At 36.9% G+C, this 17,500-nt stretch overlaps 2 protein-coding genes across 2 annotated transcripts in view; one reads left to right on the plus strand and one right to left on the minus strand.

The window, feature by feature from the left end:
- Positions 1-13,243, plus strand: part of LOC133623582 (serine/threonine-protein kinase pdik1l-B) — a 51,745-nt gene extending 38,502 nt beyond the window's left edge. The window contains exon 5 of the mRNA XM_072916251.1: positions 13,203-13,243. The gene's annotated coding sequence lies outside the window, so the exon portion shown is untranslated. The remainder of the gene's footprint in view (positions 1-13,202) is intronic.
- Positions 8,119-17,500, minus strand: part of elp3 (elongator acetyltransferase complex subunit 3) — a 39,298-nt gene continuing 29,916 nt past the window's right edge. The window contains exons 10-15 of the mRNA XM_061987417.2: positions 14,827-15,020; positions 12,799-12,889; positions 10,642-10,707; positions 10,349-10,576; positions 10,200-10,281; positions 8,119-8,346 (exon numbers count right to left, since the gene is read on the minus strand). Of these exons, the coding sequence (XP_061843401.2) occupies positions 8,270-8,346; positions 10,200-10,281; positions 10,349-10,576; positions 10,642-10,707; positions 12,799-12,889; positions 14,827-15,020 (738 nt within the window). The 3' untranslated portion in view covers positions 8,119-8,269. The remainder of the gene's footprint in view (positions 8,347-10,199; positions 10,282-10,348; positions 10,577-10,641; positions 10,708-12,798; positions 12,890-14,826; positions 15,021-17,500) is intronic.

Raw genomic sequence — 17,500 nt, forward strand, 5'->3', positions numbered from 1 at the left:
TATTTAAATTATTGACTGTGTAAAAATATTTAAATTGACAATGTAAAAATACTGCAATTATTGACGTAGTGTAAAAACATAAAAATGATTGACAGTGTAAAAATACTTCAATTATTGACGTAGTGTAAAAATGCTTACATTTTTGACGTAGTGTAAAATTATTTAAATTGGCAGTGTGAAAATACTTCAATTATTGACGTAGTGTAAAAATACTTAAATTGACCGTGTAAAATATTTCAATTATTGACATCAGGTAAAAATATTTCAATTATTGACTGTGTAAAAATACTTCACTTATTGACGTAGTGTAAAAATATTTAAATTGACAGTGTAAAAATACTTCAATTATTGACAGTGTAAAAATACTTCAATTATTGACATGTTAAAATATTTCAATTATTGACATAGTGTAAAAATATTTAAATTGACAATGTAAAAATACTTCAATTATTGACGTAGTGCAAAAATATAAAAATTATTGACAGTGTAAAAATACTTCAATTATTGACATCAGGTAAAAATATTTCAATTATTGACAGTGTAAAAATATTTAAATTGACAATGTAAAAATACTTCAATTATTGACGTAGTGCAAATACTTACATTTTTGATGTACTGTATTTCAATTGACATTGTAAAAATACTTCAATTGACTGTGTAAAAAAAAATTACATTATTGACTGTGTAAAAATATTTAAATTGACAATGTAAAAATACTTCAATTATTGACGTAGTGTAAAAACATAAAAATTATTGACAGTGTAAAAATACTTCAATTATTGACAGTGTAAAAATACTTAAATTATGGACTTACTGTAAAAATATTTCTATTATTGACAATGTAAAAATACTTCAATTATCGACATTGTGTAAAACAAATTAAAATTGACGTAGTGCAAATACTTACATTTTTGATGTACTGTATTTCAATTATTGACAGTGTAAAAATACTTCAATTATTGACTGTAAAAAATATATTTAAATTATTGACTGAGTAAAAATATTTAAATTGACAGTGTAAAAATACTTCAATTATTGACGTAGTGTAAAAACATAAAAATGATTGACAGTGTAAAAATACTTCAATTATTGACGTAGTGTAAAAATACTTCAATTATGGACTTACTGTAAAAAATATTTCAATTATTGACAATGTAAAAATACTTCAATTATTGACATTGTGTAAAAAAAAATTAAATTATTGACATAGTGCAAATACTTACATTTTTGATGTACTGTATTTCAATTATTGACCGTGTAAAAATACTTCAATTATTGACTGTGTAAAAAAAAAATTTAAATTATTGACTGTGTAAAAAATATTTAAATTGACAATGTAATAATACTTCAATTATTGACGTAGTGTAAAAACATAAAAATTATTGTCAGTGTAAAAATACTTCAATTATTGACATAGTGTAAAAATACTTCAATTATGGACTTACTGTAAAAATATTTATATTATTGACAATGTAAAAATACTTCAATTATCGACATTGTGTAAAAAAAAAATTAAATTATTGACGTAGTGCAAATACTTACATTTTTTATGTACTGTATTTCAATTATTGACAGTGTAAAAATACTTCAATTATTGACTGTGTAAAAAAAATATTTAAATTATTGACTGTGTAAAAATATTTAAATTGACAATGTAAAAATACTTCAATTATTGACGTAGTGTAAAAACATAAAAATTATTGTCAGTGTAAAAATACTTCAATTATTGACATAGTGTAAAAATACTTCAATTATGGACTTACTGTAAAAATATTTATATTATTGACAATGTAAAAATACTTCAATTATCGACATTGTGTAAAAAAAATTTTTAAATTGACGTAGTGCAAATACTTACATTTTTGATGTACTGTATTTCAATTATTGACAGTGTAAAAATACTTCAATTACTGTGTAAAAAAATATTTAAATTGACTGTGTAAAAATATTTAAATTGACAATGTAAAAATACTTCAATTATTGACGTAGTGTAAAAACATAAAAATTATTGACAGTGTAAAAATACTTAAATTATTGACGTAGTGTAAAAATACTTAAATCGACAGTGTCAAATATTTCAATTATTGACATCAGGTAAAAATATTTCAATTGACTGTGTAAAAATACTTCACTTATTGACATAGTGTAAAAATACTTAGATTTTTGACGTAGTGTAAAAATATTTAAATTGACAGTGTAAAAATACTTCAGTTATTGACATAGTTTAAAAATACTTCAATTATTGACATCAGGTAAAAATATTTCAATTATTAACATAGTGTAAAAATATTTAAATTGACAATGTAAAAATACTTCAATTATTGACGTAGTGCAAACATATAAAAATTATTGTGAGTGTAAAAATACTTCAATTATTGACATCAGGTAAAAATATTTTAATTATTGACAGTGTAAAAATATTTAAATTGACAATGTAAAAATACTTCAATTATTGACGTAGTGTAAAAACATAAAAATTATTGACAGTGTAAAATACTTCAATTATTGATGTTGTGTAAAAATACTTCAATTATTGACGTACTGTAAAAACACCAAAAAAATGTTGACGTAGAGTAAAAATATTTAAATTGACAGTGTAAAAATACTTCAATTATTGACGTAGTGTAAAAATATTTCAATTATTGACATAGTGTAAAATATTTCAATTATTGACATCAGGTAAAAATATTTCAATTGACAGTGTAAAAATACTTCAGTTATTGACATCAGGTAAAAATATTTAAATTGACAATGTAAAAATACTTCAATTATTGACGTAGTGCAAAAATATAAAAATTATTGTGAGTGTAAAAATACTTCAATTATTGACATCAGGTAAAAATATTTTAATTATTGACAGTGTAAAAATATTTAAATTGACAATGTAAAAATACTTCAATTATTGACGTAGTGTAAAAACATAAAAATTATTGACAGTGTAAAATACTTCAATTATTGACAGTGTAAAAATACTTCAATTATTGACGTTGTGTAAAAATACTTCAATTATTGACGTAGTGTAAAAACACAAAAAAAATGTTGACGTAGAGTAAAAATATTTAAATTGACAGTGTAAAAATGCTTCAATTATTGACGTAGTGTAAAAATATTTCAATTATTGACATAGTGTAAAATATTTCAATTATTGACATCAGGTAAAAATATTTCAATTGACAGTGTAAAAATACTTCAGTTATTGACATCAGGTAAAAATATTAAAATTGACAATGTAAAAATACTTCAATTATTGACGTAGTGCAAAAATGTAAAAATTATTGACAGTGTAAAAATACTTCATTTATTGACATCAGGTAAAAATATTTAAATTGACAATGTAAAAACATCATTTATTGACATCAGGTAAAAATATTTAAATTGACAATGTAAAAATACTTCAATTATTGACGTAGTGTAAAAACATAAAAATTATTGACAGTGTAAAAAATACTTCAATTATTGACGTTGTGTAAAAATACTTCAATTATTGACGTAGTGTAAAAATACAAACATTTTTGACGTAGCGTAAAAATATTTAAATTGACAGGGTAAAAATACTTCAATTATTGATGTAGTGTAAAAATATTTAAATTATTGACATAGTGTAAAATATTTAAATTATTGACATCAGGTAAAAATATTTCAATTGACGTAGTGTAAAAATACTTCAATTATTGACGTAGTGTAAAAATATTTAAATTGACAGGGTAAAAATACTTCAATTATTGACGTAGTGTAAAAACACTTACATTTTGACGCACTGTAAAAATATTTAAATTATTGATGTAGTGTAAAAATATTTCATTTATTGACAGTGTAAAATATTTCAATTATTGACATCAGGTAAAATATTTCAATTACTGTCGTAGTGTAAAAATACTTAAATTTTTGACGTAGTGTAAAAATATTTAAATTGACAGTGTAAAAATACTTAAATTATTGAATTTTGACGTAGTGTAAAAATATTACAATTATTGACGTAGTGTTAAAATATTTAAATTATTGACGTAGTGTATAGATACTTAAATTAATGACATCAGGTAAAAATATTTAAATTATTGACAGTGTAAAAATATTTCAATTATTGACATAGTGTAAAAAATATTTCAATTGACGTAATGTAAAAATACTTCAATTATTGACGTAGTGTAAAAATACTTCAATTATTGACGTAGTGTAAAAATACTTACATTTTTGATGTACTGTAAAAATATTTAAATTATTGACACTAAAAATACTTCAATTATTGACATGAATTAAAAATATTTCAAATGACGTAGTGTAAAAATATTAAAATTGACAGTGTAAAAATATTTCAATTTTTTACATAGTGTAAATATTTAAATTGACAGTGTAAAAATACTTCAATTATTGACAGTGTAAAAATATTTCAATTGACGTACTGTAAAAATACTTCAATTATTGACAGTGTAAAAATACTTCAGTTGACAGTGTAAAAATACTTACCGGTAAATTATTTACATAGTGTAAAACACTTCAATTATGACTTAGTGTAAAAACACTTACATTTTGGACGTACTGTAAAAATATTTAAATTGACAGTGTAAAAATATTTCAGTTATTGACGTAGAGTAAAAATATTTCAATTATTGACATCAGGCAAAAATACTTCACTTGACGTAGTATAAAAATACTTCAATTATTGACATTGTGTCGTAAGTCGTAACGTAAGGTGTTGTTTTTTATCTTAACTTCCTGGCATAGCTACGTTACATTTAGCCTTTTCAAAATGTTGTAAATGTCATTAGTGTTCAGTGTGGAGACTTGGTGTCCTACTTGGCACCGATGCAAGTGGACACCCTGACCAGATGTGAAACATCTAACATTTAAACAGAATCTGCTCTTCTTCGGCTCATGTTGCAGTCAAATCCAATCCCGGTCTCAGCAGGACTGGAAGAGGCTTTCAGATTGAACCGCTAATAGCGAGGAGCGTGCCACTCTGGCCGATGCGTCAGGACTGCAACGGCAGTCACGACACAGACGCCGCATGCAGGAAGTGACACATCCGCTCCTCTGCTGCAGTCCACCTTGAGTCAGGACTGTAGCAGGTCCACGCATCAGGAGTTGGAGCTTTTACTGCTCGCTAGTTCCAGGAAATGTGGCTGCATAGCCAGAAAAGTGATGGGGAGTTGTAATTGCAGAGGCTGTGTCGTGCATGCGCTGCTAAAACAGTATCAGTATGTCTTCTGCGGGGGCTCAGTCTGCACTCGGGGGGGAGGGAGTTATCTAAAGTCAATGAACCTTGGCAACACAATAGAATAGAACTTTAGAAAAGTACAAGGAAATCAGTTTACAGCACAACCGTCCACCAACAGACATACAATATACAGTCACAGGGGTAGACAGAACAGGACGACTGATAGGTCTACCCCAAAGAGGTAGGAAGGAAAGGTAAACGTGGTGGAATTGTAGATGAGGGCGAACAAAAGCACCCCAAAGGTTTCTCTGCACAGTTGTTCGTTCTGGCCTTGCAGAGCAGAAAGCTTCCCCGAGATGTTATCAATTTTGCGAAATCAATTCAGAAGTCGTCAAAAGTTTTCTGCACATCCTATCCATCATGACGGGCAGCCTCTAGACTCCTCGAACGGCTCCCGTTGTTTTCAGAATTTGCCGATAGACCAGAGCGATGCTCAATCCAATCAGCAGCTGACCAGTTCTTACAGTTCCAAAGAAGTAGATCTCGTCAAAGAAAGACTCGCCAGGCCACTTCTCCCGGGAATCCCATTTTACTTTCAACAGCAAAGGTTCCATCTGGACAGGCAGCTTCCCCAAGACCGCAGATTCGCGTCGAGAACATCTTGTCAATTTTGTTGAGAGACCAGTTAATCAAAGATGTTGTAGAACAGTGCAAAGGAGAGGCTCATAGAAAGTTACGACAAGACAAAGAAGCAAGGCAGGATAGGATAGGGGAGAGGGAGGGGAATGTCCGCCTTGGTTGAGACTCCAATATGAATCATACTTTATTCTTCAGACATAAAAAACACTGTTGTGTATCATCAAGGTGCATGACAAACAAATGAAATTGGATGAAATAATCCGCACTAGTCTATAAACTATTTAGCCAAGGGTCGAAAGCCGACCTAAAATATGTACAAAATGTGCGTACATATATTTATATATACATATTATTGACATATAAGTAATTCATACAATTGGATATTAAGTGTGTGACAGTTGGACTCCTACCTTGTTTACTTCTGTGACGACCTCAAAGTTTTGTTATCAATCTGAAATATCAAGCAGCCAAAATGCACCAAACATGGATAGGTGTGGAGAGACTCTAGCATTTTCCCTATCATGCATCGTAGTGGATTTAAATGGGTCATCCAGAATTTTTCTATGGTGCATTGACGTTTTTTAAACTACCCACAAATTGTGTTATGTGTTACCATGTTTGTTGGATTTTTTCCCCCCACCATGACTAGGGAAGGTTGTTTGAATTTGGTCATATCTATAAAAATGGGACCCATTACCTCTTTGCTTGGCACCATACTTGCCAACCCTCCCGGATCTTCCGGGAGACTCCCGAAATTTAGCGCCTCTCCCGAAAACCTCCCGGGACAAATTTTCTCCCGAAAATCTCCCGAAATTCAGGCGGAGCTGGAAGCCACGCCCCCTCCAGCTCCATGCGGACCTGAGTGACGTCAGGTGCGCAACACCACGTAAATCGTTGGCCAACCAAAGAGTAACCCCAGTACGCTATAGCCAACATTCACCAGGAGATGGCAACAGACAAACATAGATAACTCTATTACATTATTCCCCTTTTAGAAATGTATAGAAGTTACTCAAAATAAATAAACAACCCAACCAAAAAATGCAGCAGCTCAATTAAAAAACTGTACTTAAGCCACATTCTTTTTTCTTTTTTTTTAGTACTGAACTCTTAACCCTCATTTGTAAAAAAAATAACATGCTTATTATACAAACAGTATTTGTACACCTTTAACACAGATTTTTATACTGTCTTCAGAGATTCAGTTTTTTTGGTGGTACTCGAAACCTTTCTGTGTACCTGCGAAAGGGTGTTCAGCATGGTTAGAAAAATAGTGACAGAGAATAGAACAAGGATGGACAATTCAACCCTTAACTCAACAATGAGTAGATGAGTGTTATGTGTGTGTATATGTGTAAATAAATGAACACTGAAATTCAAGTATTTCTTTTATTTATATATATATATACAGCTAGAATTCACTGAAAGTCAAGTATTTCTTATATATATATGTATGAAATACTTGACTTGGTGAATTCTAGCTGTAAATATACTCCTCCCCTCTTAGCCCCCCCACCTCCCGAAATCGGACGTCTCAAGGTTGGCAAGTATTCTTGGCACTCAGCATCAAGGGTTGGTATTGGGGGTTAAATCACCAAAAATGATTCCCACTGCTGCTCACTGCTCCCCTCACCTCCCAAGGGGTGATAAAGGGTGATGGGTCAAATGCAGAGAATAATTTCGCCACACCTAGTGTGTGTGTGCCTATTATTGGTACTTTAACTTTAATAAGTAAATGCTGCACAGCATAAGTGATCATAGACCTGAATTACTCATGTTGTCCACAAGATGGCGACACAACAAAGATAGCGTACAAATTATCTCATTAAAAATGAAGTGAAATCTCCCTGCGGCCAGATTCCTCATGACGTCTCGGGGGGCCAGATTGAAATCGTTGGCGGGGCCGTAGTTTGGACAGCACCAGTTTATCGGATAGGATGAAACACAATTCAGCATATACACATATTTTCCATTTTACAACTATTTGAAGACGTATATGGCTGAAACCCTTTCGGTACCTAGAAGATTCACCAGGGGTCAATTATTTGTAATAGGAATTATGATTTGCTTTAAAATGTGTTGTGCTTGGACATTTTTTTTATTACAACATCCTTAAAGTTCAGTGAGCAGGTTATGGTATGTGTGTTGACATTTGTGTTGGTTTATTTGCGCCCTGATTGGGAAAGGTTGTTTGGATTGGGTCATATATGCCAATGCTGTGCTGTATACAACTGAAAGTGCAATTCATGGTCATTCACCTGACCTGCTCACGATATCAATGAAATGACGGAAAAATCGTAGTAATTATACTGTCAAATAATTTCAATAAAGTTGGAGGCGGGCCAGATTCCTTATCACACTGGTGATGTCTCCAGGGCCAAAATGAAGACTTGTTCTGCAGGCCGTAGTTTCCCTGTTCTACCCCACACTTGATGGTCGAGCATAGACTCAAAGTGTCAACGCGTGTAGTCCAGGTCAGTCTAGAAGCTTGACCATGTACGGTCCTTCCAATTGGTAGCCCATCTTCCTGTAGTAGTTCCTGGTTCCTACGCCTGCAAATCAGGACCAGATGTCAGCTGTGTGATGTTTCTAAAGTCACAGACAACATTTGCTCTCTTGCTGTTGATTTCTGGACTAAAAAAAGTCATTTTAGGAGTCTAACGTTGTTGGCTGAGGATCCAAACAGCTGCATAGTTTGTCCTCATTAGATGGTGCGACCAACATGATCACTGTTGTTTCTATAAATTACTTTTACACTCATTAAAATCTTAGTTTTATTTAAAAAATAAATAAACAGAAACACCCTATACTGTCTTGGCAAAGGAAAGATTAAAATCGGACTTTTTAAGTGCCATTTTATTTTATTTACCTGACCTTGTTGTTGGCTTACCCTCCCTCGTATCCAAACTCTTGATTTCATCCACCTAACCTTTATTGTTGGCTTACTCTCCATCGTATCCAAACTTATGTTTTTATCCACCTAACCTTGTTGTTGGCTTACCCTCCCTCTTATTCAAACTGTTTTTATCCACCTAACCCCATTGTTGGCTTACCCTCCCTCGTATCCAAACTCTTGATTTCATCCACCTAACCTCATTGTTGGCTTACCCTCCCTCGTATCCAAACTCTTGATTTCATCCACCTAACCTTTATTGTTGGCTTATTCTCCATCGTATCCAAACTCATGTTTTATCCACCTAACCTTGTTGTTGGCTTACCTTTGCTCGTATTCAAACTCATGTTTTTATCCACCTGACCTAATTGTTGGCTTACCTTCGCTCGTATCAAAAGTCATGTTTTTATCCACCTAACCTCATTGTTGGCTTACCTTTGCTCGTATCCAAACTCATGTTTTTATCCACTTAACCTTGTTGTTGGCTTACCCTTCATCGTATCCAAACTCATGTTTTTATCCACCTAACCTTGTTGTTGGCTCACCTGTGCTCGTATCCAAACTCATGTTTTTATCCACCTAACCTTGTTGTTGGCTTACCCTCCATCGTATCCAAACTCATGTTTTTATCCACCTAACCTTGTTGTTGGCTTACCCTCCATCGTATCCAAACTCATGTTTTTATCCACCTAACCTTGTTGATGGCTTACTCTCCATCGTATCCAAACTAGTGTTTTTATCCACTTAACCTTGTTGTTGGCTTACTCTCCATCGTATCCAAACTCGTGTTTTTATCCACATAACCTTGTTGTTGGCTTACATTTGCTCGTATCCAAACTCATGTTTTTATCCACCTAACCTTGTTGTTGGCTTACCTTTGCTCGTATCCAAACTCATGTTTTTATCCACCTAACCTTGTTGTTGGCTTACCTTTGCTCGTATCCAAACTCATGTTTTTATCCACCTAACCTTGTTGTTGGCTTACCTTTGCACGTATCCAAACTCATGTTTTTATCCACATAACCTCATTGTTGGCTTACCTTTGCTCGTATCCAAACTCATGTTTTATCTAACCTCATTGTTGGCTTACTCTCCATCGTATCCAAACTCATGTTTTTATCCACATGACTTTGTTGTTGGCTTACCTTTGCTCATATCCAAACTCATGTTTTTATCCACCCAACCTCATTGTTGGCTTACCCTCCCTCTTATTCAAACTAATGTTTTTATCCACCTAACCTCATTGTTGGCTTACTCTCCATCGTATCCAAAATCATGTTTTTATCCACCTGACCTTGTTGTTGGCTTACCCTCCTCCCTCTTATTCAAACTGTTTTTATCCACCTAACCTCATTGTTGGCTTACCCTCCATTGTATCCAAACTCATGTTTTTATCCACCTGACATCGTTGTTGGCTTACCCTCCCTCGTATCCAAACTCATGATTTAATGCACCTGAATCCTCTCAGCACAAAAGAAAGCGTTCCGAGTGGAAATGTTTAAGAAGGCGCACCTGAAATGACGGCCAGTTTGGAAGATCCGTGTTCTTCTCTGGAAATCCTCTCTGCTTCTTCCATCAACATCATTCCAAAACCCTGAAGACACCAAGACATTTAGATCACGTGTCCCCGCCCTCATGTGTCCCCGCCGCCATGCGCCTACCTGATGTTGGAACTTGCTGGGGTCCCGGCTGCTCACGGGGACCACGCTGCCGTAGACGTGCAGCTCTCGCACGATGGACACGCCCCCTTTCAGCTCGGCTCGAAAGGATTGCGGGGAGCAGCGGCGCAGACGCAGCAGACCGATCAAGATGTCCAGTTGTGGATCCTCGTAGGAGAGGAAGGTTTCCCAGGAACCGTTGGCCACATAGTCCCGCCTCACCAGCTCCACCTAAACACACAGGAAGTGCTTTAAAACTGCAGAGTCAGCCATCATCTGCAGGACCATGCCTTTACCTGGTAGGGTCGAACTTTGTGGTGGATTTCCTGAATGCCAACTTCTCTGGTTCTCACATCTCGACACTGACAAAAAGCACATCAACTGTGTCACATTTACAACGCTACTTCCTGTCTTTGTCACGTTTACAACACTACTTCCTGTCTGTGTCATGTTTACAACACTACTTCCTGTCTGTGTCACATTTACAACACTACTTCCTGTCTGTGTCACATTTACAACGCTACTTCCTGTCTTTGTCACGTTTACAACGCTACTTCCTGTCTGTCACATTTACAACACTACTTCCTGTCTTTGTCACGTTTACAACAATACTTCTTGTCTGTGTCACGTTTACAACACTACTTCCTGTCTTTGTCACATTTACAACACTACTTCCTGTCTTTGTCACGTTTACAACAATACTTCTTGTCTGTGTCACGTTTACAACACTACTTCCTGTCTGTGTCACATTTACAACGCTACTTCCTGTCTTTGTCACGTTTACAACACTACTTCCTGTCTGTGTCACATTTACAACGCTACTTCCTGTCTTTGTCACGTTTACAACACTACTTCCTGTCTGTGTCACGTTTACAACACTACTTCCTGTCTGTGTCACATTTACAACGCTACTTCCTGTCTTTGTCACGTTTACAACGCTACTTCCTGTCTTTGTCACATTTACAACGCTACTTTCTGTCTTTGTCACGTTTACAACACTACTTCCTGTCTGTGTCACGTTTACAACACTACTTCCTGTCTGTGTCACGTTTACAACGCTACTTCCTGTCTGTCACATTTACAACACTACTTCCTGTCTTTGTCACGTTTACAACAATACTTCTTGTCTGTGTCACGTTTACAACACTACTTCCTGTCTTTGTCACATTTACAACGCTACTTCCTGTCTTTGTCACGTTTACAACACTACTTCCTGTCTGTGTCACGTTTACAACACTACTTCCTGTCTGTGTCACATTTACAACACTACTTCCTGTCTGTGTCACATTTACAACGCTACTTCCTGTCTTTGTCACGTTTACAACGCTACTTCCTGTCTGTCACATTTACAACACTACTTCCTGTCTGTGTCACATTTACAACGCTACTTCCTGTCTGTGTCACATTTACAACGCTACTTCCTGTCTTTGTCACGTTTACAACGCTACTTCCTGTCTTTCACATTTACAACACTACTTCCTGTCTTTGTCACGTTTACAACACTACTTCCTGTCTTTGTCACATTTACAACAATACGTCCTGTCTGTGTCACGTTTACAACACTACTTCCTGTCTTTGTCACATTTACAACACTACTTCCTGCCTGTGTCACATTTACAACACTACTTCCTGCCTGTGTCACATTTACAACACTACTTCCTGCCTGTGTCACATTTACAACACTACTTCCTGCCTGTGTCACATTTACAACGCTACTTCCTGTCTTTGTCACGTTTACAACGCTACTTCCTGTCTTTCACATTTACAACACTACTTCCTGTCTTTGTCACGTTTACAACACTACTTCCTGTCTTTGTCACATTTACAACAATACGTCCTGTCTGTGTCACGTTTACAACACTACTTCCTGTCTTTGTCACATTTACAACACTACTTCCTGCCTGTGTCACATTTACAACACTACTTCCTGTCTGTGTCACATTTACAACACTAATTCCTGCCTGTGTCACATTTACAACACTACTTCCTGCCTGTGTCACATTTACAACACTACTTCCTGCCTGTGTCACATTTACAACACTACTTTCTGCCTGTGTCACATTTACAACACTACTTCCTGCCTGTGTCACATTTACAACACTACTTCCTGCCTGTGTCACATTTACAACACTACTTCCTGCCTGTGTCACATTTACAACACTACTTCCTGCCTGTGTCACATTTACAACACTACTTCCTGCCTGTGTCACGTTTACAACGCTACTTTGTGCCTGTGTCACATTTACAACACTAATTCCTGTCTGTGTCACATTTATACCACTACTTCCTGCCTGTGTCACATTTACACCACTACTTCCTGCCTGTGTTGACTGGCAATGGCTTCTATTCAGCTCCATTGCTTGGCATCTATTCTTGGCTCCAAAGTTGGCATCAGCGTGATCTAGGATTAGGTGACTTTCTTTGAGTCGTTTGCTTTAAGAAGGACGTCTCACCTCGGTGCCCATGTCCTTCATCCTGGCTAGAGCCAGTTCTCGCAGGTTTCCGTGCTCCACTCCCGAGCTCACTAACGGCATGGGGATGTCCCTGAAAGCACCAAATAGATTATGATTATGTTCCCCTTTAGTTATATCATCATATCAATAATAGTAATAACAAATATTTCAGATATATTGCTAGAAAAGCACTCAGACTACAGGTCATATCTCCCAATTATAAAGAACCCCTTCAAAAAATCCTGAATCCAGCCCATGAATTCGATCAGCCTCAAATTTAAATCACTTCCTCGTCTCAGTTCCGCAAAGTTTTATCAAAATCTATTGAAATGTTTAAATGAGTGCGTGCTTGTTGTGCTGGACATTTTTAAACAGGATTCAAATACCACTGTTTTGTATTTCAGATAAAGTACTGAGTACACTTCAAAGGACTGAATACTATCAAAGTGGTGAGTACACTTCAAAGTCCACAATTAGAATTGATGAGTCCATTTGAAAACACAAAAGTGACGCCTCACATAACCTCAGGGATAGGGATGTCCCGATCCAGGTTTTTGCACTTCCGATCCGATACCGATACTGACCGATACCGATACTGGCCTATCCGAGCATGTATTAAAGTTATTTAGCCTACTTAGTTGTCAGAATCATGTTGAAAAGGGTTTTAGTACTCTTGATAACAACTAGCCAGCTGAATTAGGTGAGTTTGAATAATACACAATGGTTGGTAACAAGAAACTGACCTGTTTATTCAAGGATAAACACAAAATAGACAAAATTATACATGACCAACAGAAATGGCATCATTGAACTAGGGCTGGGCAATATGGCCTTTTTTTAATATTGCGATATTTTAAGGCCATATTGCGATACACGATATATATCTCAATATTTTGCCTTAGCCTTGAATGAACACTTGATGTATATAATCACAGCAGTATGATGATTCTATGTGTCTACATTAAAACATTCTTCTTCATACTGCATTAATATATGCTACTTTTAAACTTTCATGCAGAGAAGGAAATCACAACTAAAAAATCACTATTTTTTTCATACGGTGTTGATGTGGAAATGTTTGCCTTGGCATTTTGATGGTGTGGACGTGTGGCACCGAACGGAGATAAGCGTCTCGACAGACGTTACAATATTTGAACAATGATGTCGAAAATTGTTATGCGCTTATTTTTTTATTTGATTTTGTGCGTGGCATAGATTTGCAGTGCGCAATTGCACAGGCGCGCACCTTAGCAGCTGCGCTAGCATCACAGCTAACGTTAGCCATACTGTTACCTCTCTGCTCGGGGAGGGCGTATACGTATGTGACGTATGACGTGACAGTATGTGACGTGTGTAAGAAGGTGCGCTTGCTGTCTGTGAGAGGGAGACACAGGAAAGAGTGAGAAGAGCCTGTCGTGTAATGCCAGCAGCTAAAAGCAACTGCGTGAGAATCCACAGACCTGTGGATGTGTTGAAGGTGTGCTGGAAAATGCGGAACGGAAATTAGGGAGCAGCAGAAAAGTGGAATGTATTATTTAAATCGGTGCGTTGAAAAACCCGTACCGGAGTTTTTTTTTTAAAACTGGATCTGGATCGGCATTTTCCCATGCCTTGCCGATACGCATTTTTTGGCAAATATCGGCGGCCGATCCGATCCAAATATCGGATCGGGACATCCCTACTCAGGGAAGTATAAAATGTAAAAAAAAACAATCCTTTTTGAATTTGAACATTTTTACATTATAGGCTCCAGCACCACCCCCCGCGACCCCAAAAGGGACAAGCGGTAGAAAATGGATGGATGGATGAGCTATATTTTCTTCTTTTAATTTATGAAATACAATATATTTTACTGTCTGTATTCAAGTGAGAATTATTTCACGTCTGAATTGAAATGATTCATTTAGAATGTATGTATATCCTACGTGCAGACTTTAGGAACACCCTGTATAAAAACACATGCAACAAATGTTTCCAGACTGCACCGTCCTCTCAGACCGAGGTGGCGTAGACTCTGCATGCACTTACCTCTGCACGCGGTAAACGCGAGTCCAGGGCGGCACCAGCGCCAGGATTCGGGCCACCAGGTGGACCAGAGTGCTGGGTGTGTAGCTCTTGTAGCGGCCCGTCTTCCATAGCTCATACAGACCCGTGCCTCGGATCACGAGAGTTGGGTATAACTTCAAACCATCGGGCCTGAATGCTGGATTTTCAAAAAACTCCTGCAAAAAAAGAAAGACATTTGCAACCGTACATATATAGACAAATGCATTAGTATGCATATCAGGTTGTGACGATGACTTATGTCTCTAGCAGACAAGCGTGGTTGGTCGAGCTCACCATCCCACATTCATTCACTGATTGGTTTGAATTGTGTGCGGTCTTCAGTGGTTGGTTAAATGTAGGCACACCTCAGATACGCACACACAGATTGTATTACACGCTCACCAATCTGGATGCGCTCGCTCAAATTGTACACGGAAGAAGTGTCGCAAAAGTCACATGTAAGTAGGCAGCCTATCGAGGGACACACAGACAACTTAAGACACACGTACTTAGATGTAAAACACACGTACTCGGTCCTAAAACACACGTACGCGTATCGAAAACGCACGTACGCGTATCGAAAACGCACGTACGCGGATCTAAAAGACACGTACACGGATCCAAGACACACGTACGCGGATCCAAGACACACGTACGCGGATCCAAGACACACGTACGCGGATCCAAGACACACGTACGCGGATCCAAGACACACGTACGCGGATCTAAAACACACGTACGCGGATCTAAAACACATACGCGGATCTAAAACACACGTACGCGGATCTAAAACACACGTATAGGGATCTAAATCACATGTATGCGGATCTAAAACACACGTACTCAAATCTAAACACACGTACTCGGATCTAAACACACGTACTCGGATCTAAACACACGTACTCGGATCTAAACACACGTACTCGGATCTAAATCACACGTATGCGGCTCTAAATCACACGTACGTGGATCTAAAACACACTTACTCGGATCCAAACACACATACTCTGATCTAAAACACACGTACTCGGATCTAAACACACATACGGGGATCTAACACACACGTACTCGGATCTAACTCACACATACTCGGATCTAACACACACGTACTCGGATCTAAAACACGTACGCGGATCTAAAACACACGTACTCGGATCTAAAACACACGTATGCGGATCTAAAACACACACACGGATCTAAAACACACGTACTCTGATCTAAAACGCATGTATGCGGATCTAAAACACACATACGGGGATCTAAAACACACGTACTCGGATCTAAATCACACGTACGCGGATCTAAATCACACGTATGCGGATCTAAATCACACGTACGCGGATCTAAATCACACGTACGCGGATCTAAAACACACGTACTCGGATCTAAACACACGTACTCGGATCTAAACACATGTACTCGGATCTAAACACACGTACTCGGATCTAAAACACACGTATGCGGATCTAAAACACATACGGGGATCCAAAACACACGTACTCGGATCTAACACATACGTACTCGCATCTAAAACACACGTACTCTGATCTAAAACGCATGTATGCGGATCTAAAACACACATACGGGGATCTAAAACACACGTACTCGGATCTAAATCACACGTACGCGGATCTAAATCACACGTATGCGGATCTAAATCACACGTACGCGGATCTAAATCACAGATACGCGGATCTAAAACACACGTACTCGGATCTAAACACACGTACTCGGATCTAAACACACGTACTCGGATCTAAACACACGTACTCGGATCTAAACACACGTACTCGGATCTAAAACACACGTATGCGGATCTAAAACACACATACGGGGATCTAAAACACACGTACTCGGATCTAACACACACGTACTCGCATCTAAAACACACTTACTCGCATCTAAAACACACGTACACGGATCTAAAACACACGTACTCTGATCTAAAACACATGTATGCGGATCTAAAACACACATACGGGGATCTAAAACACACGTACTCTGATCTAAAACACATGTATGCGGATCTAAAACACACGTACGCGGATCTAAAACACACGTACTCTGATCTAAAACACATGTATGCGGATCTAAAACACACATACGGGGATCTAAAACACACGTACTCGGATCTAAAACACACATACTCGGATCTAAAACACATGTATGCGGATCTAAAACACACATACAGGGATCTAAAAACACACATACTCGGATCTAAACACACGTACTCGGATCTAAAACACACGTATGCGGCTCTAAATCACACATACGCGGATCTAAAACACGTACTCTGATCTAAAACACATGTATGCGGATCTAAAACACACATACAGGGATCTAAAACACACGTACTCTGATCTAAACACACGTACTCGCATCTAAAACACACGTACGCGGATCTAAATCACACGTATGCGGATCTAAATCACACGTACGCGGATCTAAATCACACGTACGCGGATCTAAAACACACGTATGCGGATCTAAAAACACACATATGGGGATCTAAAACACACGTATGCGGATCTAAAACACACTTACTCGGATCTAAAACACACGTATGCGGATCTAAAAACACACATACGGGGATCTAAAACACACGTATGCGGATCTAAACACACTTACTCGGATCTAAAACACACGTACTCGGATC

This window comes from Nerophis lumbriciformis, linkage group LG26 (genome assembly GCF_033978685.3).
Source record: "Nerophis lumbriciformis linkage group LG26, RoL_Nlum_v2.1, whole genome shotgun sequence".
NCBI classification, from domain to species: domain Eukaryota; kingdom Metazoa; phylum Chordata; class Actinopteri; order Syngnathiformes; family Syngnathidae; genus Nerophis; species Nerophis lumbriciformis.